This window comes from Macaca mulatta, chromosome 19 (genome assembly GCF_049350105.2).
Source record: "Macaca mulatta isolate MMU2019108-1 chromosome 19, T2T-MMU8v2.0, whole genome shotgun sequence".
In the NCBI taxonomy this organism is placed as follows: Eukaryota; Metazoa; Chordata; class Mammalia; order Primates; family Cercopithecidae; genus Macaca; species Macaca mulatta.
This window is the reverse complement of record NC_133424.1, coordinates 70,246,419-70,272,110: the sequence shown is the minus strand read 5'-3', so window position 1 is coordinate 70,272,110 and position 25,692 is coordinate 70,246,419. Positions and strand designations below refer to the sequence as shown.

At 45.7% G+C, this 25,692-nt stretch overlaps 1 protein-coding gene and 1 long non-coding RNA gene across 38 annotated transcripts in view; both read left to right on the top strand.

Moving 5' to 3' along the window:
• Positions 1-19,566, top strand: part of ZNF329 (zinc finger protein 329) — a 36,198-nt gene extending 16,632 nt beyond the window's left edge. For 8 of the 37 annotated variants that reach the window (XM_028840316.2, XM_077980203.1, XM_077980204.1 and 5 more), the window contains one exon: positions 14,565-17,785. In XM_028840316.2, the coding sequence (XP_028696149.1) occupies positions 14,573-16,198 (1,626 nt within the window). In that variant the 5' untranslated portion in view covers positions 14,565-14,572 and the 3' untranslated portion in view covers positions 16,199-17,785. Of the gene's footprint in view, positions 1-5,471; positions 5,565-14,522 lie in introns of all 37 variants that reach the window. The other 29 variants (XM_015125038.3, XM_077980197.1, XM_015125037.3 and 26 more) reach the window with 13 other exon arrangements.
• Positions 6,507-10,775, top strand: LOC144337136 (uncharacterized). The gene is made up of 2 exons (XR_013409806.1): positions 6,507-7,075; positions 9,836-10,775. It is a non-coding gene; the product is annotated as an uncharacterized LOC144337136 (long non-coding RNA).
• Positions 19,567-25,692: the final 6,126 nt, after the last annotated feature.

The following is a 25,692-nucleotide window of genomic DNA, read 5'->3' as shown; positions in this document are numbered from 1 at the left end:
GGCATAGCTACCCTAGAAGACATAGGAAGCATTTAGTTGTTGGATACTATGTTTGGAATAAGAGAAATAGAACAGTCAGAATTCACTGTCTTCAGTGGAACTGGATGAAGTGAGTGAAGAATAAGTAGATGCGGCTAAAACAGTGAATGTTAGGGAAATGGATGCAGACCAGGTGGATTAAGTAGGAAAGGAAGAGAGAGAGTACCTTGGTGAAAACAGGTTCTAAGTACTAAGCAGGTTGCAGCAAGACAAACAGGCTGTCTTTTCAACAGGCAATGAGTCAGTCGCTCCTTGTGTTCTGACCTGCAACAGCACTGGGGCAACTTATCACACAAAACAGTTCCCTCCTGAAGTCTCTGCGTGTGCTGGGACAGTATTCGGTGTGTAGAAATTCTTGGAGATAGCCGGTCACAGTGGCTCACGCCTGTAATCCCAGCACTTTGGGAGGCCGAGGCAGGTGTCTAAGTTGAGACCAGGAGTTTGAGACCAGCCTGGACAACATGGCAAAGCCCCGTCTCTACAAAACATAACAAAACATTAGCTGGGTGTGGTAGTGCATGCCTGTAGTCCCAGCTACTTGGGAGGTTGAGGTGGAAGGATTGTCTGCGCCTGAGAGGTCGAGGCTGTAGTGAGCGGTGATCACACCACTGCAGTTGCAACAGAGTGCAACTCTGTCTCAGAAAAAAAAGGAAGGGAAGGGCAGGGCAGGGGGACGTGGGGTGGGGCGGGGGAGCATTGGAGATCACTTCCACTAATGACAATAGGGAAGAGGACAAATTGGGGAGAGAATCAGTAATACTGGGGGCTTCAGAGAGTGTATGTGATGGAGAGTGTCAGAGGAAGAGGGAGAAAATAGGAAACCCCCAAAATATGTGAGCTACCATCAAGATGAATTTTTTACAACATAATTTTTGTACTGGCCAAGTGTGGTTGGTGGCTCACACCTGTAATCCCAGTACTTTGGGAGGCCTAAGCGGAAGAACTGCTTGAAGCCAGCAGTTCCAGACTAGCCTGGGCAACATAGTGAGACCCTCTTTCTACAGAAAAAAAAAAAAAAAAAAATTAGCTGAGCATGGTGGCACACACTTATAGTCCCAGCCGCTTGACAGGCTGAGGTGGGAGGGTCGCTTGGGCTGAGGAGGGTGAGGCCGCAGTGAGCTGTGATCTTGCCACTGCACTCCAGTCTGGGTGACAGAGCAAGACCCTGTCTCAGATAATAATATTCACAATCATAATTTTTTTTTGCCATTGTATGGCTAAAAATAATAGATATTTTTAAATAATCCTAATTAAATTGAGATTTTTATATTAAATGTCCTAATTTACACTATTTTCCTTAAGCCTGTCCTGATGTTCTCCTGTGTACGTGTGATCATCTGTTACTTCACGATGGCACTCAGGCCCTCATCGATTGACAATGTCTTAATCTGTTCAGGCTGCTGTAACAAAATACAATAAACTGGGTAGCTTATGAACTACAAAAATTGATTTTTTACATATCGGGAAGCTGGGAAGTCTTACGATCAAGGCACTAGAAGATTCAGTGTCTAGTGAGTGCCCTTGCTCACTTTCTGCTTCATAGATGATGCCTTCTAACCGTCCTCATGGGATGGAAGGAGCAAGGGAGCTCTCTGGGGCCTCCTAAGTGCACTGATCCCAATAGTGAGGGCCCTACCTCCATGATATGATCACCACACAAGACCCACCTCCTAATGCCATGCGTTCGGGAGTCAGGATTTCAATATGAATTCTGGGGAGGGACACAGACATTCAGACTATAGCAAGGGATGTAGTTGGAATAGCCAAGTTTCAACAAGAAGAGAGAATTTAGAGTGGGATATGAGTCCATGAATTCAGGGCAGCATCTGGATTTGCTATATGCTTCCTTCTCCTAAAAAGGAAGGCACCTTCCCCCAATGTCTTGTATAGCCCATGTGATGTTCTGTTCTCAAGTACCCCAGGTGGCTACCTGCAGGAACCTTGGTCCAAAGGATGGTCAGGCATCATGTGGGCTGGTCCTGAGCATGGTATGCTGTCTGGTATCCTCAGCCCAGGCTCATCAGATCCTAGCAGCTCCCCCTGCCTCAGTCTTTGTGACAACCTAACACCTCTGGAGATAACCAACCATATGCCCTTCTGGGTAATACTGCCAAGGTGAGAAAGAGTTGCAAGTCAGGCTGAAGGAGACTTGCCCGCCTACAGGGCACATGTGCGTAGCATTCCTAGCACTATTCTTGAACGCTTCTATGCACTTACTACAGATTTGTGGAGATACTCATATACTATATGATTCACCCATTCAAAGTGCACAATTCCGTGGTTTTTAGTGTGTTCATAGAGTTGTGCAACCATAACCACCATCTAATTTCAGAACATTTTAATCAGTCCAAAAAGAAACCTGTACCCATTGGCAGTTAATCCCTGTTCTCCCCACATCTCCCCCAGCCCCTGACAACAACTGGCCTACTTTCTGTCTATGTAGATTTGCCTGTTCTTGACAATTCATGTAAATGAGATCCTACAATATATGGTCTTTTGTGTCTGGCTTCTTTCATGGACCTTAATGTTTTCAAGATTCATCTGTGTTAGAACAGGGATTGGTACTTTATTCTTTTTTTATGGCTGTTGTATTCCATTGTGTGGGTATATCACATTTTGTTTATCTGTTCATCCATTCATCCGTTGTTGGGCATTTATTTGGATTGTTTCCTCTCTTTTGTTTTTTATGAATAGCACTGCCATGAACATCCATCTACAAGTTTATCTGTGGACATATTTTTGCTTTTTTCTTGAGTAGATACGTGAGAGTGTAGGTACGAAAACTTAGTCCATTTTGTGTTGCAATAAAGGAATACCTGAGGCTGGGTAATTTACGAAGAAAAGAGGTTTATTCAGCTCATAGTTCTGCTTAGTTTCTGGTGAGGGCTTTTATGTTACATCAAAATATGGCAGAAAAGGTCAGAGGGGAAGTGGGCACATACTAACGGGAGCCAAACCCAAGGGATGTCCTGGCCTTATAACAGCCTATTGTTGGGGGCACTAATTCATTCCCCCCAGAACCAATCCAGTCTCATGAGAGCAAGAACTCACTACTGTGAGAACAGCACCAAGCCATTCATGAGGGTTCCACCTCCATGACCCAAACCCTTCCCGGTAGGCTGCGTGTCCCCACACCACCACGGTAGGGATTAAATTTCAGCATGAGATTTGGTGTGGACAAACAAACCATATCGAACCCATAGCAGGCGGAATAGCTGCATCATGTGATAACTCCATATTTTCCTTTTTGAGAATCATCAGACTGGTTTCCAAAGTAGCTACACTGTTTTACATTTGCACCAGCAGTGAATAAAGATTCCAGTTTTTTCATATCCTTGCCAATACTTGCTACTGTTTTTGTTTTTAAATATTGAACATACTAGTGAGTGTAAAGTGATGTCTCACTATGGTTTTGATCAGCATTTCCCTAATACCTAATGATGTTGATCATTTCATGTGCTCATTGGCCATTTGTATGTCTTCTTTGGGGAAATACCTATTCAGAACTCATATGGGGTAAATGTAGTATCCCCTCAGAATTCGTGTGTTGATGCCTTATCCCCACTGTGATGGTATTTGAAGAGGAGGCCTGTGGGAGGTAATGAGGTCACGAGGGTAGAATCTTTTTGAATGAAATCAGTGCTCTTATAAGAGGAGACAGGAGAGCTCTCAGGAGCTCCTGCTTCCTGCTCTGCCCTGTGAAGGCACACTGAGAAGGTGGCCATCTGCAAACCAGGAAGAGGACTCTCACCAGAACCAATCATACTGACACGCTGATTTTGGATCTCCTAGCCTCCAGAACTGTGAGAAATAGATTTCTGTTGTTTAAGCCACCCAGTGTATTTGTTGTAGCAGCCTGAACTAAGACACGATCCTTTGCCCATTTCTAAAAGTTGGGTTTTTGTGTTTTTATTATTGAATTGTAAGAGTTTTCTATATTCTAGATACACATATATAAATCTTTTCTCCCATTTGATGGGTTGTGTTTTCACTTTCTTGGTGGTGTTTAAGTTTTGTTTCAACAAAGGAAGTATCTGTTATTGATGAAATGGACATGCCTTTTGTTCCTCAAGGTGAGTTAGCCTCCCTACCCCCAAGAGAGACATAATCGAAGTCTTGGCTGGTGTCTTACCAAGGCATTGCTGTATTTTTATTTATAAGAGAATATTTTATGTGTCTGAAAAATTTCCATAAATGATACCACCCTGTATATGTCTGATTTATCTTATCTTTTATTTCCTTCCTTTTTTTAAAAATTTTGAGACACAGTCTTGCTCTATCTCCTGGTCTGGAATGTAGTGGCACAATCTTGGCTCACTGCGACCTCCACCTCCTGGGTTTAAGCAATTCTCGTGTCTCAGCCTCCTGAGTAGCTGGGATTACAGATGTGTACCACCATGCCCAGCTAATTTCTGTATATTTACTGGAGATGGGGTTTCACCATGTCAGCCAGGCTGTTCTTAAACTCCTGGCCTCATGTGATCAGCCTGCCTCAGCCTCCCAAAGTGCTGGGATTACAGGCGTGAGCCACCGCGCCCGGCCTGTTTTATTTCTTTTAACTGTACATGTGCATCCTCGCTTCACAAACCTTCAGGGAGGTGCTTTCAAGTCTCTTGTTTTCACAGGATGGCCACAGACCATGCCAGACCCCAGTCTGTGCAGAAGGTTCAGAACAGGAAGCATGTCATGTGGCAGGGCAGCTTCAGGAGCCCTTTCCACAGGAGAGGTCCTTGCAGCACCCAGGGGTGACAGCTGGGAGCATGGTCCTCCTGACTGGCTGACCCCTGCACATCACTGCCGAATGCTGTGCACATAGCAAGTGTCCAAGGTCTTGGCCTGGACTTGAAAGTAAATGATTCTGATGTTTCCTGTTTTCTGATGTTTAAGGTGTGATGTTCACATTAATTCCCTGTGACCCTAATTGTGAAGAATTTTCCTTAGGAGTCTGAGGTTTCCTTAAAGTACTTTTTGAATTTATTGAGTTAAAGGATCCATTACTTGGATCTGAGAGTATTTTGATCATGTGTCTTGGTGAGATTTTCTCATATTACTTTCTGAATGTATTGGGATAAGGTGTAAGGGAGTTGTCTTCTACTTTAATCTGGTAATATGGGGAATTAATAGATGTTCCAGTGTTTCCTAGTCCTTACATTCCTAGGATAAATCCAACGTTGCCATTTTGCTAACCTTCCACTGTTAGTTAAACCTCCGTCTGACAATTAATATCACTTAGTTGTTCATTTTTGCTTTTTAAAACATTTTATTTATTTATCGAGACAGGATCTTGCTCTGTCACCTAGGCTGGAGTTCACTGCAACCTCTGACCCCCAGGCTCAAGCAATCGTCCCACCTCAGCTTCCCAAGTAGCTGGGACCGCAGCACATACCAGCACGCCCAGCTTTTTTTTTTTTTTTTTTTTGTATTTTTTGCAGAGATGGGGTCTCGCTATGTTGCCCAGGGTGGTCTCAAACTCCTGACCTCAAGCAGTTCACCTGCCTCAGCCTCCCAAAGTGTTGGGATTACAGGTATGAGCTACCATGTCTGGCCTTTTTCTTGCTGTTTTTTAATGGTGTCTTTCATTAGTCTTTTCAAATGACAGACTTGGTTTTCTTCATGTTCTCAACTGGTTTCTTGTTTTTAGTTTCCATAATTTCTGCTGCAATTTTTTTTTTTCCCCGAGACAGAGTCTTGCTCTGTCAGCCAGGCTGGAGTGCAGTGCTAGGATCTCGGCTCACTGCAACCTCCGCCTCCTGGGTTCAAGTGGTTCTCCTGTCTCAGCCTCCTGCGTAGCTGGGACTACAGGCGCCCACCACCACACCCGGCTAATTTTTATGTTTTTTGTAGAGACGGGGTATCATCTTGTTGATCAGGCTGGTCTCGAATGCCTGACCTCAGGTGATCCACCCGCCTCGGCCTCCCAGAGTGCTGGGATTATAGGCGTGAGCTGCCGCTCCCAGCCTCTGCTGTGATTTTTGTTAATACTTTCTTTCCACCTCCCATTGGTTTAGTCCATAGTTCTGTCCCATAAGTTGTAAATTGAACAGTGAGGTCACTAGTCTTCCGTCTTCTTTTCTTTTAGTCAATTATAATCAAGTTAATGATGAGCCCTAAAAGTACAAATACATAAAAAGTCCCATTTTTTACATGTTTAAACTGTTTTTTATTATCTGTACTTACAAGGTGTTGAAGGTGGGACTTACTCCTGAATCTTCTTTCTAGTGGTGGAATAAGGTACATGTTGTTCTGGAGTGTCTCTCACTTTGACTTTATGGCTTGTCCAATGAGTTTACAAGCAGTAGATTGTTTATTGTTGGGGGATCATCAGTCATACAGTGAAGCCAACAAGACCATTCTGAGGGCACTATGCGTTACCCACATCCCAGAATGTGTTATTGCCATTCATTTCAACACCATGACTGTTGACTTGCTGCCATCTGAAGCTTCAGGACCCACAGTACTTCATCTTTAGTCCTTTTTTTTTTTTTTTTTTCTTTTTCTTCTTTTTCTTTTTTTGGAGAGAGGTCTTACTCTGTCACCCAGGCTGGAGTGCAGTGATGCGATCAGGACTCACTGCAGCCTTGAACTCCTGAACTTCTGGGCCCAAGTGATATTCCTGCCTCAGCTTCCCCACTACCTAGGACTAAAGGCCAGTGACACTACCACACCCAGCTAATTTTTTTTTTTCTTTCATAGAGACACAGTCTTACTATGATCATCAGGCTGGTTTCAAACTCCTGGCCTCAAGTGATCTTCCTACCTCAGCCTCTAAAAGTTCTGGGATTACAGATGTGAGCCACCATGCCTGACCGAGCCTTCTTTTTAAAATACAGGCATTAAAGACCAGCATTTTCAGTCTAGGAACTGTTAGCTGCATTCTGCATTCTCATTTGCCACGTGTTTTGAGATGTGCTGTTTTCTTTTTTTTTTTGAGAGGGAGTCTCACTTTGTCGCCCAGGCTGGAGTGCGGTGGCGCCATCTCGGCTCACTGCAAGCTCCGCCTCCTGGGTTCACGCCATTCTCCTGCCTCAGCCTCCAAGTAGCTGGGACTACAGGCGCCCGCTACCATGCCTGGCTAATTTTTTTTGTATTTTTAGTAGAGACGGGGTTCCACCGTGTTAGCCAGGGTGGTCTCGATCTCCTGACCTCGTGATCCACCCGCCTCAGCCTCCCAAAGTGCTGGGATTACAGGCGTGAGCCACCGCGCCCGGCGAGATGTGCTGTTTTCATCATTGTGTAGTTGTAGGTGTTTTCTTTTTCTTTTTTTTTTTTTTTTTTTTGAGACGGAGTCTTGCTCTGTCACCCAGACTGGAGTCAGTGCCACAATCTCAGCTCACTGCAACCTCTGCCTCCCAGGTTCAAGCGATTCTCCTGCCGCAGCCTCGCGAGTAGCTGGGACTACAGGTGCATGCCATCACGCCTGGCTAATTTTTGTATTTTTAGTAGAGATGGGGTTTTACTATATTGGCCAGGCTGATCTTGAACTCCTGACCTCGTGATCCACCTGCCTCTGCCCCGCAAAGTGCTGAGATTACAAGGCATGAGCCACTGTGCCTGCCCTGTTCTAGGTGTTTTCTAATTTCTGTCAAGTTTTTTCTTTGATCTGTCAATTACTGCGAAACAAGTTTTTATTTTTCCAAATAAATAGGGGTTTGCTTTACTTGTTGTTTTCTTGTATTTGGTTTTCTTTCTGTTACTGGCTTTTAACTTGCTGCCTTGAAGTCAAGAGGCTGTAGTCTGGGCTTTGCTGAACTTTTTCTTTGACCTGGTCAGTGTTCGCAAATGTTCCACTTGTGCTTAGAAAGCATTTTATTCTAATTGGTACGTAGATTTTCATCCAGCTGTGTGATCAGATTGGCTAACTACATTCTGGCCTGCATAACTCTTTTCTGTTCTTCTGAGTTTTCATTTCTAAAAGAGGTTCATTAAAACCTCCCACCTGCCAGTTGCAATGGCTTATGCCTATAATCCCAGCACTTTGGGGGGCCGAGGCAGGCGGATCACGTGAGGCCAGGAGTTTGAGACCAGCCTGGTCAACATGATGTTAACCCGTCTCTACTAAAAATACAAAAATTAGCCAGGCGTGGTGGTGGGCACCAGTAATCCCAGCTCCTCGGGAGGCTGAGGCAGGAGAATTGATTGAACCTGGGAGGTAAGGTAGAGGTTGCAATGAGCCGAGCTCACGCCACTGCACTCTAGCCTCGGTGACAAGAGTGAGACTCCGTCTCAAAAAAAAAAAAAATTAGGCCGGGCATGGTGGCTCACGCCTGTAATCCTAGCACTTTGGGAGGCCGAGACAGGCGGATCACGAGGTCAGGAGATCGAGACCATCCTGGCTAACACGGTGAAACCCCATCTCCACTAAAAATACAAAAAATTAGCCGGGCATGGTGGCGGGCGCCTGTAGTCCCAGCTACTCGGGAGGCTAAGGCAGGAGAATGGCGTGAACCCGGGAGGCAGAGGTTGCAGTGAGCCGAGATTGCGCCACTGCACTCCAGCTTGGGCAACAGAGCGAGACTCCGTCTCAAAAAAAAAAAAAAAAAAATTAAATAAATAAAACCTCCCGCTATGGCTGGTTGCAGTGGCATGTGCCTGTAGTCCCAGCTACTCATGAAGCTGAGATAGGAGGATAACTTGTGCTCTGGTGTTTGAGGCTAGCCTGGGCAACATACTGAGACCCCCATTATAAAAATTAAACAGTTACATTAAAACATTTTTTTTTTTTTTTTTTTTTTTTTTTTTTTTTTTTGAGACGGAGTCTCGCTCTGCCGCCCAGGCTGGAGTGCAGTGGCCGGATCTCAGCTCACTGCAAACTCCGCCTCCCGGGTTCACGCCATTCTCCTGCCTCAGCCTCCCGAGTAGTTGGGACTACAGGCGCCCGCCACTGCGCCCGGCTAGTTTTTTGTATTTTTTAGTAGAGACGGGGTTTCACCGTGTTAGCCAGGATGGTCTCGATCTGCTGACCTCGTGATCCGCCCGTCTCGGCCTCCCAAAGTGCTGGGATTACAGGCTTGAGCCACCGCGCCCGGCCCTAAAACATTTTTTTAAATTTAAATACAATCTGAAGTATTTGATCAGGAAAAAAACTCAAAAAACAGATAAATAAAATTTCCCACTATGCTTTGATTTGCTATTTTCTTCCTACAAACCTGCCTGGCTTTGCTGCATATTTTTTTGTTGTTGTTTGTTTTTGTTTGTGTTTTGAGTCGGAGTCTCGCTCTGCTGCCCAGGCTGGAGTTCAGTGGCTTGATCTTGGCTCACTGCAACCTCTGCCTCCCAGGTTCAAGCAATTCTCCTGCCTCAACATCTTGAGTAGCTGGGATCACAGGCATGTGCCACCTTGCCTGGCTAATTTTTGTGTTTTTGTAGAGACAGGGTTTCACCATGTTGGCCAGGCTGATCTTGAACTCTGACTTCAAGTGATCATCCGCCTGCCTCAGCCTACCAAAGTGCTGGGATTACAGGTGTGAGCCACCGCACCTGGCCTGCTCTGTGTTTTGAGGCACATTGTTACCAGTACATTGCCCTGTGATCGTTACTTCAAATTTTTCTTTGATTTGTAAAGAGCCATAAAACCCATCTTCGGTTGGCATTGACCTGTCCCATCCTTTCGCTTTTGGCTTTTATGTCCTTTTGCTTTAGGGATGCCTGTTACAAACATGTTTTTTATTTTATTTATTTATTTTTTTGAGACGGAGTCTCGCTCTGTTGCCCAGGCTGGAGTGCAGTGGCCAGATCTCAGCTCACTGCAAGCTCCGCCTCCTGGGTTTACGCCATTCTCCTGCCTCAGCCTCCCGAGTAGCTGGGACTACAGGCGCCTGCCACCTCGCCCAGCTAGTTTTTTGTATTTTTTAGTAGAGACAGGGTTTCACCGTGTTAGCCAGTATGGTCTCGATCTCCTGACCTCGTGATCCACCCGTCTCGGCCTCCCAAAGTGCTGGGATTACAGGCTTGAGCCACCGCGCCCGGCCACAAACATGTTTTTTAATACAGTCTAATGCAGTCTTTATCTTACCTATCAAGGCCATTTATGTTTATTGTAATTGGTGATACCTTACTTTATACTTTCTATTTAGCCTGTCCTTTTTGTGCTGTTTTTTACCCCATGCCAGCTTTCTGGATTGATCGTGTTTTTTATTTGTTTGTTTTTGTTTTTAATTCTGACCCCTACAATGTTTTTCAACTTCAGTACTATGGACATTTGGGGCTGGAGCATTTTGTGTTGTGGAAGGCCATCCTGTGCATTATAGGATATTTAGTAGCATCCCTGGCCCCTGGGAACATCTGCCCCCTAGTCAGACTGACAACCAAAGTCATCTCCAAACATTGCCAAGTATCTTCTGGAAGTAGAATCATCCCTGGTTAAAAACCACTGCTTTGTGGGCTTAGAAGTTTTATACTACATTTATTCTTTTATTTCTGACATGAGCAGGTCTGACATGAATCATGAAAAACCTGAGGACTTCAGAACACTTGATTTTGTTGCCGCATTCCCACCTCATTGGCCGCTGTTGTCCAGTATATTAGTCTATTCCATTAATTCTAAGTCATGATTTCTGCATTTCATATGGTCATCACTGGATTTGATTTAAATATACATTCATCAATTTTTTTTTTTAAGGAGATGACATCTCACTATGTTGCCCAGACTAGTGGTAAATGCCTGGGCTCAAGTGATCCCCCACCTTGACCTCCCGAAGTGCTGGGATTACAGGTGTGTGAGTCACCACACCCAGCCCACATTCATCATATTCATCAATTCCTTTGTTTTTCCTTCCTTTGTTCTTGGGATTTTTTTGAAGACCAACATTTTCTAATTCCTCTGACTAGTATCCTTGGAAATGAACTCTGCTTTTGCTTTTCTGAATTTTTTTTTTTTGAAACAGAGTCTCACTCTGTTGTCCAGGCTGGAGTGAATCATAGCTTACTGCAGCCTCAATCCCCAGAGCTCAAGCAGTTCTCCTGCCTCAACCTCCCAAGTAGCTGGGACTAACAGGCACATGCCACTATACCCGGCTAATTTTTGTATCTTTTGTAGAGATGGGGTGTCACCATGTTGCCCAGGCTGGTCTCAGACTCTTGGGCTCAAGTGACCCATCCACTTTGGCCTACCAAAGTGTTGAGATTACAGGCATGAGCCACCACACCCAGCCTCTGAAACAGTCTTTATCTCACCCTTACTCTTGAATGATAGTGTGATTGATAGATTTTTCCTTCAGCACTTTGAAAGTAGCCTTCTATTACCTTTGGTTTTCCAGTTTTTCTGCTAAGTGATCTGTTGTAATAATTTTTGTCAGTCACTGGTGGTTTGTCTTCTCCCTGCTTGCCTTTAAAACCACCTATCGGCTGGACGTGGTAGCTCACGCCTGTAATCCCAGCACTTTGGGAGGTCGAGACGGGCAGATCACAAGATCAGGAGATCCGAGACCATCCTGGCTACTAACATGGTGAAACCCTGTCTCTACTAAAAGTACAAAAAATTAGCAGCTAATTTTTGTATTTTTAGTAAAGATGGGGTTTCACCTTGTTAGCCAGGATGGTCTCAATCTCCTGACCTCGTGATACACCCGCCTTGGCCTCCCAAAGTGCTAGGATTACAGGTGTGAGCCACCACGCCTGGCCAGTGTTTTCACGACATTTCTATTTTCCCTTCATGTAGTACATCTTTGATTACTTTGCCCATTTTTTTCTTTTTTTGTACTGTTCTCTAAGAATCCTCTATAGCTCTTCGGCAGTAATTCTTTCTGCATTTAAATCTTATTTTCTCTCTATCTGCCACTTGCATTTTGTCTCTTATTGTCTTTTTTTTTTTTTTTTGAGACAGAGTCTTGCTCTGTCGCCCAGGCTGGAGTGCAGTGGCGCAGTCTCGGCTCATTGCAAGATCCGCCTCCCGGGTTCACGCCATTCTCCTGCCTCAGCCTCCTGAGTAGCTGGGGCTACAGGCGCCCACCACCACGCCCGGCTAGTTTTTTGTATTTTTAAGTAGAGACGGGGTTCACCTTGTTAGCCAGGATGGTCTGGATCTCCTGACCTCGTGATCCACCCGCCTCGGCCTCCCAGAGTGCTGGGATTACAGGCGTGAGCCACCGTGCCCAGCCTTATTGTGTCTTTTATTGGACGGAAAATTTGAATGCTGATATCAGACTTGTTATTCCTTGTCTGTTTTTTATTTTTTGGTTTTTGTTTTTTGTTTTTAAGACACGGTCTCTTTTGCCCAATCTGGAATGCAGTGGCACAATTACAGCTCACTGCAACCTCAGCCTTCTGTGTGGGCTCAAGTGGTAACTCCCACCTCAGCCTCCCAGAGTGCTAGGATTACAGGCATGACCCCCAATGCTTGACCATATGGTTTTTTGGTTAAGCTTTGTTGATCAAAGTCTGTCACACTTATGGCGGCATACTGCATCATTTAAACTTTGACTTTCTGTTGCAGCCGGTATCATTCTGAAATTTAAATACATGCACACACATATATATACACATATACAAGTATATATATTTAAATTGCCTAGAATGTAGATATATAGGTATGTGTGTATTCTGAGGCAAGGGTCTATTTTCATTTTACCTTTAGAAAGAAGGCTGGGCACAGTGGCTTATGCCTGTATTTGCAGCATTTTGGGAGGCCGAGGTGGGATAATTGCTTGAAGTTTTTGTGATTGAGGCTTCAGTGAACCAAGATTACACCACTACACTTCAGCCTGGATGACAGAGCAAGACCCCATCCCACCGAATGAATGAACGAATGAATGAATGGACAACCATTTGTCTTAATATTGTGAAGTCTGGGCCGGGCGCGGTGGCTCAAGCCTGTAATCCCAGCACTTTGGGAGGCCGAGACGGGCGGATCACGAGGTCAGGAGATGGAGACCATCCTGGCTAACACGGTGAAACCCCGTCTGTAGTAAAAAATACAAAAAACTAGCCGGGCGAGGTGGCGGGCGCCTGTAGTCCCAGCTACTCGGGAGGCTGAGGCAGGAGAATGGCGTGAACCCGGGAGGCGGAGCTTGCAGTGAGCTGAGATCCGGCCACTGCACTCCAGCCTGGGCGACAGAGCGAGACTCCGTCTCAAAAAAAAAAAAAAAAAAAAAATGGCCAGGCGCGGTGGCTCACGCCTGTAATCCCAGCATTTTGGGAGGCCGAGGCGGGTGGATCACAAGGTCAGGAGATCGAGACCATGGTGAAACCCCGTCTCTACTAAAAATAGAAAAAATTAGCCGGGCGTGGTGGCGGGCGCCTGTGGTCCCAGCTACTCGGGAGGCTGAGGCAGGAGAATGGCGGGAACCCGGGAGGCGGAGCTTGCAGTGAGCCGAGATTGCGCCACTGCACTCCAGCCTGGGTGACAGACCGAGACTCCGTCTCAAAAAAAAAAAAAAAAAAAAAAAGTATTGTGAAGTCTGAGTGGACAAAGGATGGTGACAGGAAGATTGATATGCATGAAGACACATGCAGCCATTTACAGAATGCCCTTCATCCCCTAGCCTTGGAGACTGCTTCATACATGATCCAGTTGTTTTTTGTTTTTGTTTGTTTGTTTGTTTTTGAGATGGAGTCTCACTCTGTCACCTCACCTCCCTGGTGATCCACCTCCCTCAGCCTCCCAGAGTGCTGGGATTACAGGCGTGAGTCACTGCACCTGGCTGACATGATCCATTTTTTATAACAACCTTGCAGGGCAGTCATTGACAGTTTTTGTTTTGTTTTGTTTTGTTTTGTTTTTTGAGATGGAGTCTCACTCTGTCGCCCAGGCTGGAGTGTAGTGGTGCGACCTCAGCTCACTGCAACCTCCGCCTACCAGGTTGAAGCAATTCTTCTGCCTCAGCCTGCAGAGTAGCTGGAACTACAGGCATGTGCCTCCATGCCTGGCTAATTTTTTTGTATTTTTAGTAGAGACGGTGTTTCACCATGTTGGTCAGGCTGGTCTCGAACTCCTGACCTCAAATGATCCACCTGCCTTGGCTTCCCAAAATGCTGGGATTACAGGCGTGAACCACTGTGCCCCACTAGGTCATTGACAGTTCTAAGACTTAGACCCAGAACTTTTAGGTCACCAAGCCTGTGCTTTGTCCTATCCATGAATGCAGAACTCTGATCACAGAGCTGGGGTGAGAACTGCTACTTCAGTGCTGTTGTAAGCTCATTGTGAAGTCAGAGCTTTGGAAATGTGTATTGATGGGCAGTGTATGACAGGGACAAGAATGCAGTTGCTGGGATGGAATTCTAGGGGGAGCAGGGATGCTTGGCCTCTGGTCTCCCACATCTCAAACTAATCCTTTTGGTGATGATTTATCCCCAGGACCCTTCCTCCTGCCCGCTCTCTAGGAAGATGAAAATGCTACATGGCTCTTTTGAAATGTGTTCTTGGTTCCATTCCTTGGCTATCATTTTACCTCTTCCATGTATACATTTGAATTTAAAAGAGAAAACAAGTAAAAAAAAAAAAATCTTCACACCTAGCCCATCATCATTGTCTGTTTCTCTTACAGATAGAGCTTCATGAACCTAAGCCTGCATTTTTCTTTTTGCAGTTTGGGATATGAGATTGAAAATGACAACTCGGAATATTCCTGAGAGAGAAGTACCCTGTGATGTAGAAATGGAAGGATTCACAAGGGAAGCTCCCTGCTTGTCCATTTTAGGTGATGGTTGGGACTGTGAGAACCAGGAGGGAGACTTGAGTCAATCAGCTTTAACTCTGGAGAAACCAGGGACTCAGGAAGCAATTTGTGAATATCCTGGTTTTGGGGAGCATTTGATTGCAAGCTCAGACCTTCCACCATCTCAGAGAGTTCTGGCAACCAATGGTTTCCATGCACATGACTCAAATGTTAGTGGTCTGGATTGTGACCCTGCCTTACCCAGCTGTCCTAAAAGTTATGCAGCTAAGAGAACTGGTGACAGTGATGCCTGTGGAAAAACCTTCAACCATTCCATGGAAGTTATTCATGGAAGAAATCCAGTGAGAGAGAAGCCCTACAAATATCCTGAAAGTGTTAAGTCTTTTAATCATTTTACCTCTCTTGGTCATCAAAAAATAACGAAAAGAGGCAAGAAACTGTATGAAGGTAAGAATTTTGAGGACATCTTGACCCTGAGCTCATCGCTTAATGAAAACCAGAGAAATCTCCCTGGAGAGAAACAGTATAGATGTACTGAATGTGGCAAATGCTTCAAACGGAACTCTTCTCTTGTTTTGCATCACCGAACTCACACCGGAGAGAAGCCTTATACTTGTAATGAGTGTGGAAAGTCCTTCTCCAAGAACTACAACCTGATTGTGCATCAAAGGATCCACACAGGAGAGAAGCCCTATAAATGTAGTAAGTGTGGGAAAGCTTTCAGTGATGGGTCAGCTCTGACGCAGCACCAGAGAATTCACACAGGCGAGAAACCTTACGAATGCCTGGAATGTGGAAAAACCTTCAACCGAAATTCATCCTTAATTTTGCACCAAAGAACTCATACAGGGGAAAAACCATACAGATGTAACGAGTGCGGAAAACCCTTCACGGACATCTCCCACCTTACAGTGCATCTCAGAATCCACACCGGTGAGAAGCCCTATGAGTGTAGCAAATGTGGAAAGGCTTTCCGGGACGGCTCGTACCTCACCCAGCACGAGAGGACTCACACTGGAGAAAAGCCCTTTGAGTGTGCAGAGTGTGGGAAATCCTTCAACAGAAACTCTCACCTCATTGTGCATCAAAAGATCCATTCTGGGGAGAAACCCTATGAATGTAAAGAATGTGGCAAGACTTTCATCGAGAGTGCATACCTCATCCGGCACCAGAGGATTCATACTGGCGAGAAGCCCTATGGCTGCAACCAGTGTCAGAAACTTTTCAGGAATATCGCTGGCCTCATTAGGCACCAGAGGACTCATACTGGTGAGAAGCCCTATGAGTGTAATCAGTGTGGCAAAGCCTTCAGGGACAGCTCCTGTCTGACCAAGCACCAGAGAATTCACACTAAGGAAACCCCGTATCAGTGTCCAGAATGTGGGAAGTCCTTCAAGCAGAACTCTCACCTGGCAGTACATCAGAGACTCCATAGCAGGGAGGGTCCCAGCCAGTGTCCTCAGTGTGGAAAAACGTTCCGAAAGAGCTCATCCCTTGTTCGACATCAAAGAGCACACCTGGGAGAGCAACCCATGGAAACATAATAGTTTGGGGCCACATGAGTCTTCCAGTTAGCGCTCATGCCTGTGTTTAGGAGGCGTGTCTTACATCTGACTCCTCTCTGGTCAGTAGAAAAGAATCCTTTAAGCTAACCAGTGAATTGATGAATGTGAGACATTGCTGAGCCACACTGTTAAGTCTGCTCATTGGGGAACTCAGGAGACCACTTAGGATGGTAGTAAATGCAGAAAAGTCTTTGGGGATGATTTAGTCTGTACCAGACAGGACAGCACACACACTGGAATGAAACGTGCAAACATGGGGGTGACACTTCCTACAGAGAGAGCCTGTGAATGCATTCAGAACATGATTGGAATGAAGAGCCCTGTAGTAGGGAGTTTCCACCTTGTACATAAGCAAACACTGAATCAACTTTTTTTTTTTTTTTTTCCAGATGGAGTCTAGCTGTGTCACCCAGGATGAAGTGCAGTGGCATGATCTCCACTCACAGCAACCTCTGCCTCCCAGGTTCAAGCAGTTCTCCTGCCTCAGCCTCCCAAGTGGCTAGGATTACAGGTGCCTGCCACTATGCCTGGCTAATTTTTTGTATATTTAGTAGAGACAGGGTTTCACTATGTTGGCCAGGCTGGTCTTGAACTCCTGACCTCATGATCCGCCCACCTCAGCCTCCCAAAGCACTGGGATTACAGGCGTGAGACACGGTGCCCGGCCTGAATCAACCTTTTTAAGTGTAATCAGAAAGAGAGGCTTTGGCAGGGGCTCTTACTCTGTTTTCTGTATCAACAAAGGTGTACAATGAGAGAGTCCACACAGTGCTGTACCGTACACTGCCACAGAATGTGTGAGATTTTCCTGTTTAAATGTATGTCTGCATTATACTTCTGCAATAATGCTGAGGACTTGTTGCAGGAGGGTAAACTAGGTGAATAAATTACCTGTGAATGAACAATGAAGTCGTTCCTCTTAAGACTGAAACAAGCAGGCTGGGTGTGGTGGCTCATGCCTGTGATCCCAGCACTTTGGGAGGCGGAGGCGGCTGGATCACGAGGTTAGGAGTTGAAGACCAGCCTGGCCAGCGTAGTGAAACCCCATCTCTACCAAAAATACAGAAAATTAGCTGGGCATAGTGGTGTGTGCCTGTAATCCCAGCTACTTGGGAAGCTGAGGCAGGAGAATTGCTTGAACCTGGGAGGCGGAGGTTGCAGTGAGCTAAGCGCACCACTACACTCCAGCCTGGGTGACAGAGCGAGACTCCATCTCAAGAGAGAAAAAAAAAGACTGAAACAAGCTTTTGCTAAGATGGAAAGCACTGCTTCCAACAGATGTGGTTTGTTGCTTTAGTTGTTGAAGCAAAAATACTGACTTGTTATGTTTTTGTTATCACCCCACCACTACCTCCATGGTTGTTCATTTAGGATGCTTCTGATTCAGCCACTGTAAACCATTATAAAGGTTTTATTGCCATGTTGAAAATGTTTATAATATGGCAAAAAGGGGCATAACATAAAAGATTTACTATTATTACAGCCATGTAAAGATATGTGCACATATGGATGTGGGTTGAAAGTGGATGATGAGAAATAAAATGTGGTTTTCTTTGGGGACTGGAATTTTGTATCATGTTTTTTCTCTGTTACAGATACTTGTTGGCATAATAATTTGGTAATAAATTAAAAAGTGAAGCCAAAAGGAGGTTAATTTGGGGTTTCTCTGGACCTTTAGTAGTAAGGACTGGATCAGGGCAACAGGGAAGCTGTAAGTGTGGATGGAGGGGCATTGGGCAGTAGTGTCTCTGGAATCGGCATCCCAAAGCCCAGGGCATGAGAATAACTTCCTTCTTTGGGACTTGGGTTATAAGGGGGTGTCAGTGTAGAAGAGAGAGTGAGTCTCAGAGAATGGAGAACAGGAAGCCTGTAGGAAAATTTGGGATGACTTTGGAGTGGCCCTTCTGAGGCAGTGCAGTGCTGGCCGAGTAAAAGCCAGTCAGTGTGGCTGACACAGCCTTGAAGCCCCATGAGGGGATCCCCTTGGGATTTTGCCTCTAGACAATTTCCTCTCCTGGGGGAAGGGACAGGTGTGATGATAGTGAAGATTAGTGATGAGTCAGTCCAGGACTGGTGTCTGCCAGGCCCATTGTATTAGCTGGATCAAGGTTCATGTGTGTGTGACGTGGCGTCTCCATGGTGCTGGTATTCTGAGGTCTGGGCCCTCAGGCCAGTCAGTGCTTCAAGCACCCATGCCTCCTTCCATGTGTGTCTTCTCTTTTGTCCGATATCAGCTGTGGCCTCCATGGCACTTGCTCTCTCCTATGAGGCAGCCAACCTTGGTAGGCCTCTGTTAGCTGTGTCATGGGGAGGGTGGGCAGCCAGTCCTGAGAGAGGAATGAGTAGGTAGGTAATGGAGGCATAGAGTGGAGAAGGGAAGAGTGGCCCTGAAAGAGCATTTGGAGAAATAAAGGCCCCCACACACATTCGGATATGGTGATCTCATGGTGAGACGTGCGTGAGCACGGAGGACCAGCAGGGACCCTGGTTGAACCCTCTGAAGTCAGGATGGGGTGGTGCTGTGTCCCAGGGTGTGCTGATGGATGAAAGGGGACCAGGCTGACTTGTGTTCTCCAGAGAGTTGCATTTAAGTATAGCCAACCTACAGAAAAGTACACTGCAGACTCTCCTTGACCCAACTTAAATCAGGATCCCCTGAGCCCTCTGACCTTGGGCTTCTCCCTTTCCTTGTAGGATCCAGGGAAGATGTTTGAATGGGCACAGTGGCTCACACCTGTAATTTCACCACTTCGGGAGGCTGACGCAGGAGGATTGCTTGAGCCTAGGAGTTCAAGACCAGCCTGGGCAACATAGCAAGACCCTCATCTCTGCAAATAATAATGTAAAAATTAGCCAGGTGTGATGGCATGTGCCTTAAGTTACAGCTTCTCAGGAGGGAGAGTCAGGAAGAAGGCAGAAGAATCTCTTAAGCCTGGGAGTTGGAGGCTACAGTGAGCTGTGATCACACCGCGGTACTGTGGACTGGATAATGGAGTAAGACCCTGTCTCAAAACAGAATCTGATATGGTTTGGCTCTGTGTCCCCACCCAAATCTCATGTCGAATTGTAATTCCCACTGTTAGGGGAGGGACCTGGTAGGAGATGAATGGATCATGGGGGCAGATTTCCTCCTTGCTGTTCTCATGATAGTGAGTTCCCATGAGACCTGCTTGTTTAAACGTGTGTAGCACTTCCTTCTTCATTCACCCTCTTTCCTGCTCTGCCATGGTAAGACATGCTTACTTCTTCACCTTCTGCCATGATTGTAAGTTTCCTGAGGCCTCCCAGCCATGCTTCATGTACAGCCTGTGGAATTGTGAGTCAATAAAACCTATTTTCTTCATAAATTACCCAGTCTTAGGTAGTTCCTTACAGCAGTGTGAGAATGGACTAATACAGAAAGTTGGTAACAGGAGTGGGGCACTGCTATAAAGATACCTGAAGCTACTTTGGAGTTGGGTAATGGGCAGAGGTTGGAACAGTTTGAAGGAATCAGAAGAAGACAGGAAGTTGAGGGAAAGTGTGGAACCTCCTAGAGACTTAAATGGTTGTGACCAAAATGCTAATAATATGGACAGGGAAGTCTGGGCTGCAGTAGTCTCGGATGGAGATGAGGAACTTATTGGTAACTGCAGTAAAGGTCACTGTCACTGTGCTTTAGCAAAAAGACTGGCAGCATTGTGCTCCTGCTTTAGAGATCTGTAAGAGACAGAACTTGAGCTTGAGAGATTATTTAGTGTCTGGCAGAATAAATTTCTAAGCAGCACAGTGTTGGAGAGGTCACCTGGCTGCTTCTAAAAGTCTGCGCTCAATTGCATAATCAAAGAAATGACCTAAAACTATAACTTATGTTAACTGGAAGCAGAGCATGAACATTTGAAAATTTGCTGCCCATTTTCCGGCAGGAATCAAAGGCTGCAGAAATATACATAAGTAAAGAAGAGCTGAATGTTAATAGCCAAGACAATGAGGAAAATGCCTGCAGGGCATTTCAGAGACTTTCACAGCAGCCCCTCCCATCACAAGCCTAGAGACCTAGGAGAGAAAAATGGTTTTGTGGACCAGGGTCCAGGGCCCCACTGTTCTGTGCATCCTCAAGACTTGGCACCCTGCATCTCAGCTGCTTCAGTTCTAACTGTGGCTAAAAGGGGCCAATGTACAGCTTGGTTCATTGCTTCAGAGGGTGCAAGTCCCAAGCCTTGGCAGCTTCCACGTGGTGTTGGATCTGTGCGTGCACAGAAGGCAAGAGTTGAAGTTTGGGAGCCTCTGCCTAGATTTCAGAGGATGTATGGAAACACCTGGACGTCCAGGCAAAAGTCTGCTGCATGGGTAGAGCCCTCGTGGAGAACCTCTACTAAGGCAGTATGATGGGGAAATGTGGGGTTGGAACCCCCACACAGAGTCCCCACTGGGGCACTACCTAGTGGAGCTGTGAGAAGAGGGTCATCATCCTCCAGACTCCAGAATGGTAGGTCCGCCGTTAGTTTGCACCGTGTGCCTGGAAAAGCCACAGGCACTCAATGCCAGCCTGTGAAAGCAGCCACAGGGGCTGTACCCTGCATTGCCACAGGAGTGGAGTGCCCAAGGCCTTGGGAGCCCACCCCTTGCATCAATGTGACCTGGATGTGAGACATGGAGTCAAAGAAGATTATTTTGGAGCTTTAAGATTTAATGACTGCCCTGCTGGTATTCAGACTTGCATAGGACCTGTAGCCCCTTTGTTTTGACCAATTTCTCCCTTTTGGAATAGGGGAATTTACCCAATGCCTGTACTCTCCATTGTACCTCAGAAGTAACTCAGTTGCTTTTAATTTTACAGACTCATAGGTGAAAGGGACTTGCCTTGTCTCAGATGAATCTTTGGACTTGCACTTTTGAGTTAATGCTGGCATGAGTTAAAACTTTGGGGGACTCTTGGGAAGGCATGATTATATTTTGCAGTAAGAGAAGAATATGAGATTTGGGGGTGGGACAGGGATAGAATGATATGGGTTAGCTCTGTGTTTCTGCCAAAATCTCATGTCGAATTGTAATTTCCAGTGTTGGGGGACAGACCTGGTGGGAGGTGATTGGATCATGGGGGCGGATTTCCCCTTTTGCTGTTCTCATGATAGTGAGTGTGTCTTCATGAAACCTGGTTGTTTAAAAGTGTGTAGCACTCCCCACTCCACTCGCTCTGCCGCAGTAAGGCGTGCTTCCTTCCCCACCCTCTGTGATGATTGTAAGTTTCTTGAGGCCTTCCTGCCATGCTTCCTGTACAGCCTGTGGAACTGTGAGTCAATGAAACCTCTTTTCTTCATGAATTACCCAGTCTCAGGTAGTCCTTTATAGCAGTGTGAGAATGGACTAATACATAATCCTACTAAGTCATCTTAGTAGGGATGGGAAAAAATCTTCCCCTTCCTCTTGATATCTGATCAAATTCCTTGTCCCCCACCTTCAATGTCTTCTTCCCTTGGCCTGCCTTCAGGAAAACTTCTCTTGAGTTGGTCTGGCAAGAATTCACCCCTTATCTCTGAGGGTTTGCACTTGATAATTTTTCATCCTCCAGATACCCTGCTGCTTCTCGGCTTTAAGCCTTCACTTGTTCTTGTCCAAGCTGGAGTTGAGTCTGGCCTCCCAAGCCCCTCTGTAGTAGCTTACGGAATAAAGCCTGCCTCACCATGTGTTTGTATGAATGGAATTAGATGCCTGCCTGTTGCACAACATTGTGTAGGTTAGACTCATCCATGTTGCTGCAGGCAGCTGTGGATCCTTCTCTGTGCTGTGTAATATTCCATGGTGTGGGCAGACTTGAACATATGGATCTATTCACTGTGAGCAGTGGTTCTCATCCAGGGGCAATTTTGCCCCCAGGGGACATATGGAGACATCTGAGTGATCATAATGAAGGGTGGTGTCTGGCAGGTGGAGGCTGGGGCTGCAAGGCTCACAATGGCCCTCACAGCAGAGTTATCCAGCCCAGGTGTGAGCTGTGCCAAGGCTAAAGTGTGTATGTTTCTTGTTCATACTTTCAAAAGAATGAACCCCATTATTGCGGGGGGAAGTCTCACATTCCCAGCATATGTATAGTTATAAGTTACAGATTTGTGTGTCTGTAGAAATGTGTGTATCATAAGACACAAGTTCCTAGTGGACTGTCAGGAACACCCGGGCTGGGCACTTCACTTTGGTGTCTGCAGCTCTCAAGTAAAATATGCAGGGATTGCAGTGTTAGTGTCAGCAGCATCTCCACCTCTTGGTTCCACCTTTCAGATTCTGGGATGGACTCATCCCCTGACCAGTTGTGGTCAGAGAGTAAGCATCCTGAAGAAGTGGTGTCAACTATGATATTGGTATGAGCCTCATGGTTTTGTGTGAATTGTATTCCTCTTGATCTTTAGTGAAAAAAATTTCCTAGCCTGGGCACTGTGACTCACACTGTGGCCCAGCACTTCAGAAGGCTGAGGTGGGAGGATCACTTGAGTCCAGGAGTTCGGGACCAGCCTGGGCAACAGACAGAGACCATAACTCTACAAAATGAAATAATGAAAAACAAAAATTTCTTAAATTAGCAGGAATCACTGCTGTAATGAACATATAGTAGTCCTCCCCACCAAATCCAAGGGGGATGCCTAAAACCTCATATGACACCAAACCGTATATACAGTTGTCCCTCCATATTTGTGGGGGATTGATTCCAAAACTGCCCTCAGACACCAAATCAGATGATGCTCAAGTCCCTGATATAAGATGGTGTGTATTTGCATATAACCTACATACATCTTCCAGTGTACTTTAAGTAATGTCTAGGCCAGGCACAGTGGCTCATGCCTGTAATCCCAACACTTTGGGAGGCCAAGGCAGGCAGATCACCTGAGGTCAGGAGTTCGAGACTAGCCTGGCCAACATGGCAAAACCCCGTCTCTACTAAAAATACAAAAATTAGCTGGGTGTGGTAGCGTGCACCTGTAATCCCAGCTACTAGAGAGGCTGAGGGAGGAGAATCACTTGAACACGGGAGGTGGAGGTGGAGGTTGCAGTGAGCCAAGATCACGCCACTGCACTCCATTCTGGGAGACAGAGTAAGACTCCATCTCCAAAAAAAAAAAAAAAAAAAAAATAGTCTAGATTACTTGTGTTCCCTAATACAATGTAAATACTTTGTAATTTTTATACTGTATTGTTTAGGAGGTGATGATGAGGGAAAAAGTCTGCACACGCTCAGTACAGATGCAGTGTTTTTTCAAATACTTTCAATCCAAAGTTGGTTGACTATACAAATGTGAAACCCATGCATATGGAGGGCTAACTGTATACTGTTTTTTCTTTTTCTTTTTTTTTTGAGATGGAGCCTCGCTCTGTCGCCCAGGCTGGAGTGCAGTGGCCGGATCTCAGCTCACTGCAAGCTCCGCCTCCCGGGTTTACGCCATTCTCCTGCCTCAGCCTCCCCAGTAGCTGGGACTACAGGCGCCCGCCACCTCGCCCGACTAGTTTTTTTGTATTTTTTAGTAGAGACGGGGTTTCACCGTGTTAGCCAGGATGGTCTCGATCTCCTGACCTCGTGATCCGCCCGTCTCGGCCTCCCAAAGTGCTGGTATTACAGGCTTGAGCCACCGCGCCCGGCCACTGTTTTTTCTTATACTTACCTATGATGAGGTTTAATTTATAAAATAATTTTTAAAGTAAGGGTTACTTGAACACAAGTACTGTGATACCATGATGGTTGATCTAATAACCAAGGTGGCTCTTAAAAGTGACTGATGGCGGGTAAACAGTGTGGACACACTGGACAAATGCCTGGTTCCCATCCTGGGCGGGATGGTGTGGTACAGCCTGGAATTTCATCATGCTCCTCAGAACAGTGTGCAATGTGAAACTTATGAATTGTTTATTTCTGGATTTTCCATTTAAAATTTTCAGACCACAGTTGACCTTGGGTAACAAAGGTGGAGAAGTGAAACTGCCAATCAGGAGAGGCTACTGTAATTCAATCACAGAGGATAGAAACTCCTGACCAAAGAGGATATGAGATGTGGACTAGGTGAGTTCCAGATGGATTCTGGGGTAGCCTGGGCCATTGCAAGTGTGGCTGAAATGAGTGGGACACAGGATAGAGAAGAAGGTATCCTGGATTTATGTGGATGGTCCCAATCTAGCACACATGCCCTTAAAAGCAGAGATTACAGGCTGGAGTCAGATGCTGAGGAAGGAGCAAGTAGAGAGCTGAAGTGTGAGGACTCTACTCCCTGTTCCTGGCTTTAAAACTGGAAAGGGGCCGGGCACAGTGGCTCACAACTGTAATCCCAGCACTTTGGGAGGCCGAGGTGGATGGATCATGTGAGGTCAGGAGTTTGAGACCAGCCTGGCCAACATGGCAAAACCCATTTCTACTAAAAATATAAAAATTAACTGGGCATGATGTCATGCACCTATAATCCCAATTGCTTGGGAGGCTGAGGCAGGAGAATTGCTTGAACCTGGGAGGCAGAGGTTGCAGTGAGCCAAGATCGTACCACTGCACTCCAGCCTGGGGAAACAGAGCAAGACTCTGTCTCAAAAAAAACAAACAAACAAAAAAAAACACACACACACAAAAACAAAACAAAACAAAACAAAAACTTGTGTTCATCAGAAAGCAATATTATGCAAGTGAAAGAAGGGCAAGTGACAGAGTGGGAGAAGACCGTTGTAGAGCCAACAAAGGACTGGCCTCCAAATATATAAAGAACTCAGCATCTCAATAAGAATGAAACTTAATAGAAAAGTTGGCAAATGACTTGAACCAGCCCCCTCATAAACAAGGAAAAGTCCAAATGGCCAATAAGTGCATGCAAATGTGCCCAACTTTACCACTCATCAGAGAAACCACACTAATGGCTAAAATGAAAATAACAGTACCAAGTGTTGACAAGAATGTGCAGCAACTGGGAATCTTATACACCACTGTAGGGGGCACTGTAAACTAGTGTTATCTCCTAACCTGAACATGTGCACCCATGAAGAGACAGCTGCAGTCCTAGGCATTCACCCAACAGAAATACAAACCTGCTTATCAAAAGATACACACACAATGTTCATAGCAGTTTCCTTTGTAGTAACTCCCAACTGGAAACAGCCCAAATATCCATTGACAGGAAGGAAAATGAGCAAATGGTGTATTCACAGTGGAACATTTTATATGATCACATAAAATGATTATTGTGCCCTGGAGGATTACACAACCAAGTGAAGTGGTTATTGCACCATGGAAGATTACACAACCACATGAAAGGGTTATTGTGCCATGGAGTATTACACAGCCTTGTAAAGTGGATATTGTGCCATAGAGTGTTACGCAATGGCGTAAAGTGGTTGTTCTGGCACGGAACGTTATGCATGGCAATGGGTCATTGTGCCATGGAGAGTTACACAACCGCATGAAGAGGTTATTGTGCCATGGAGTCTTACATAACCGCGTAGAGGGGCTATTGTGTCGTGGAGTCTTATACAGC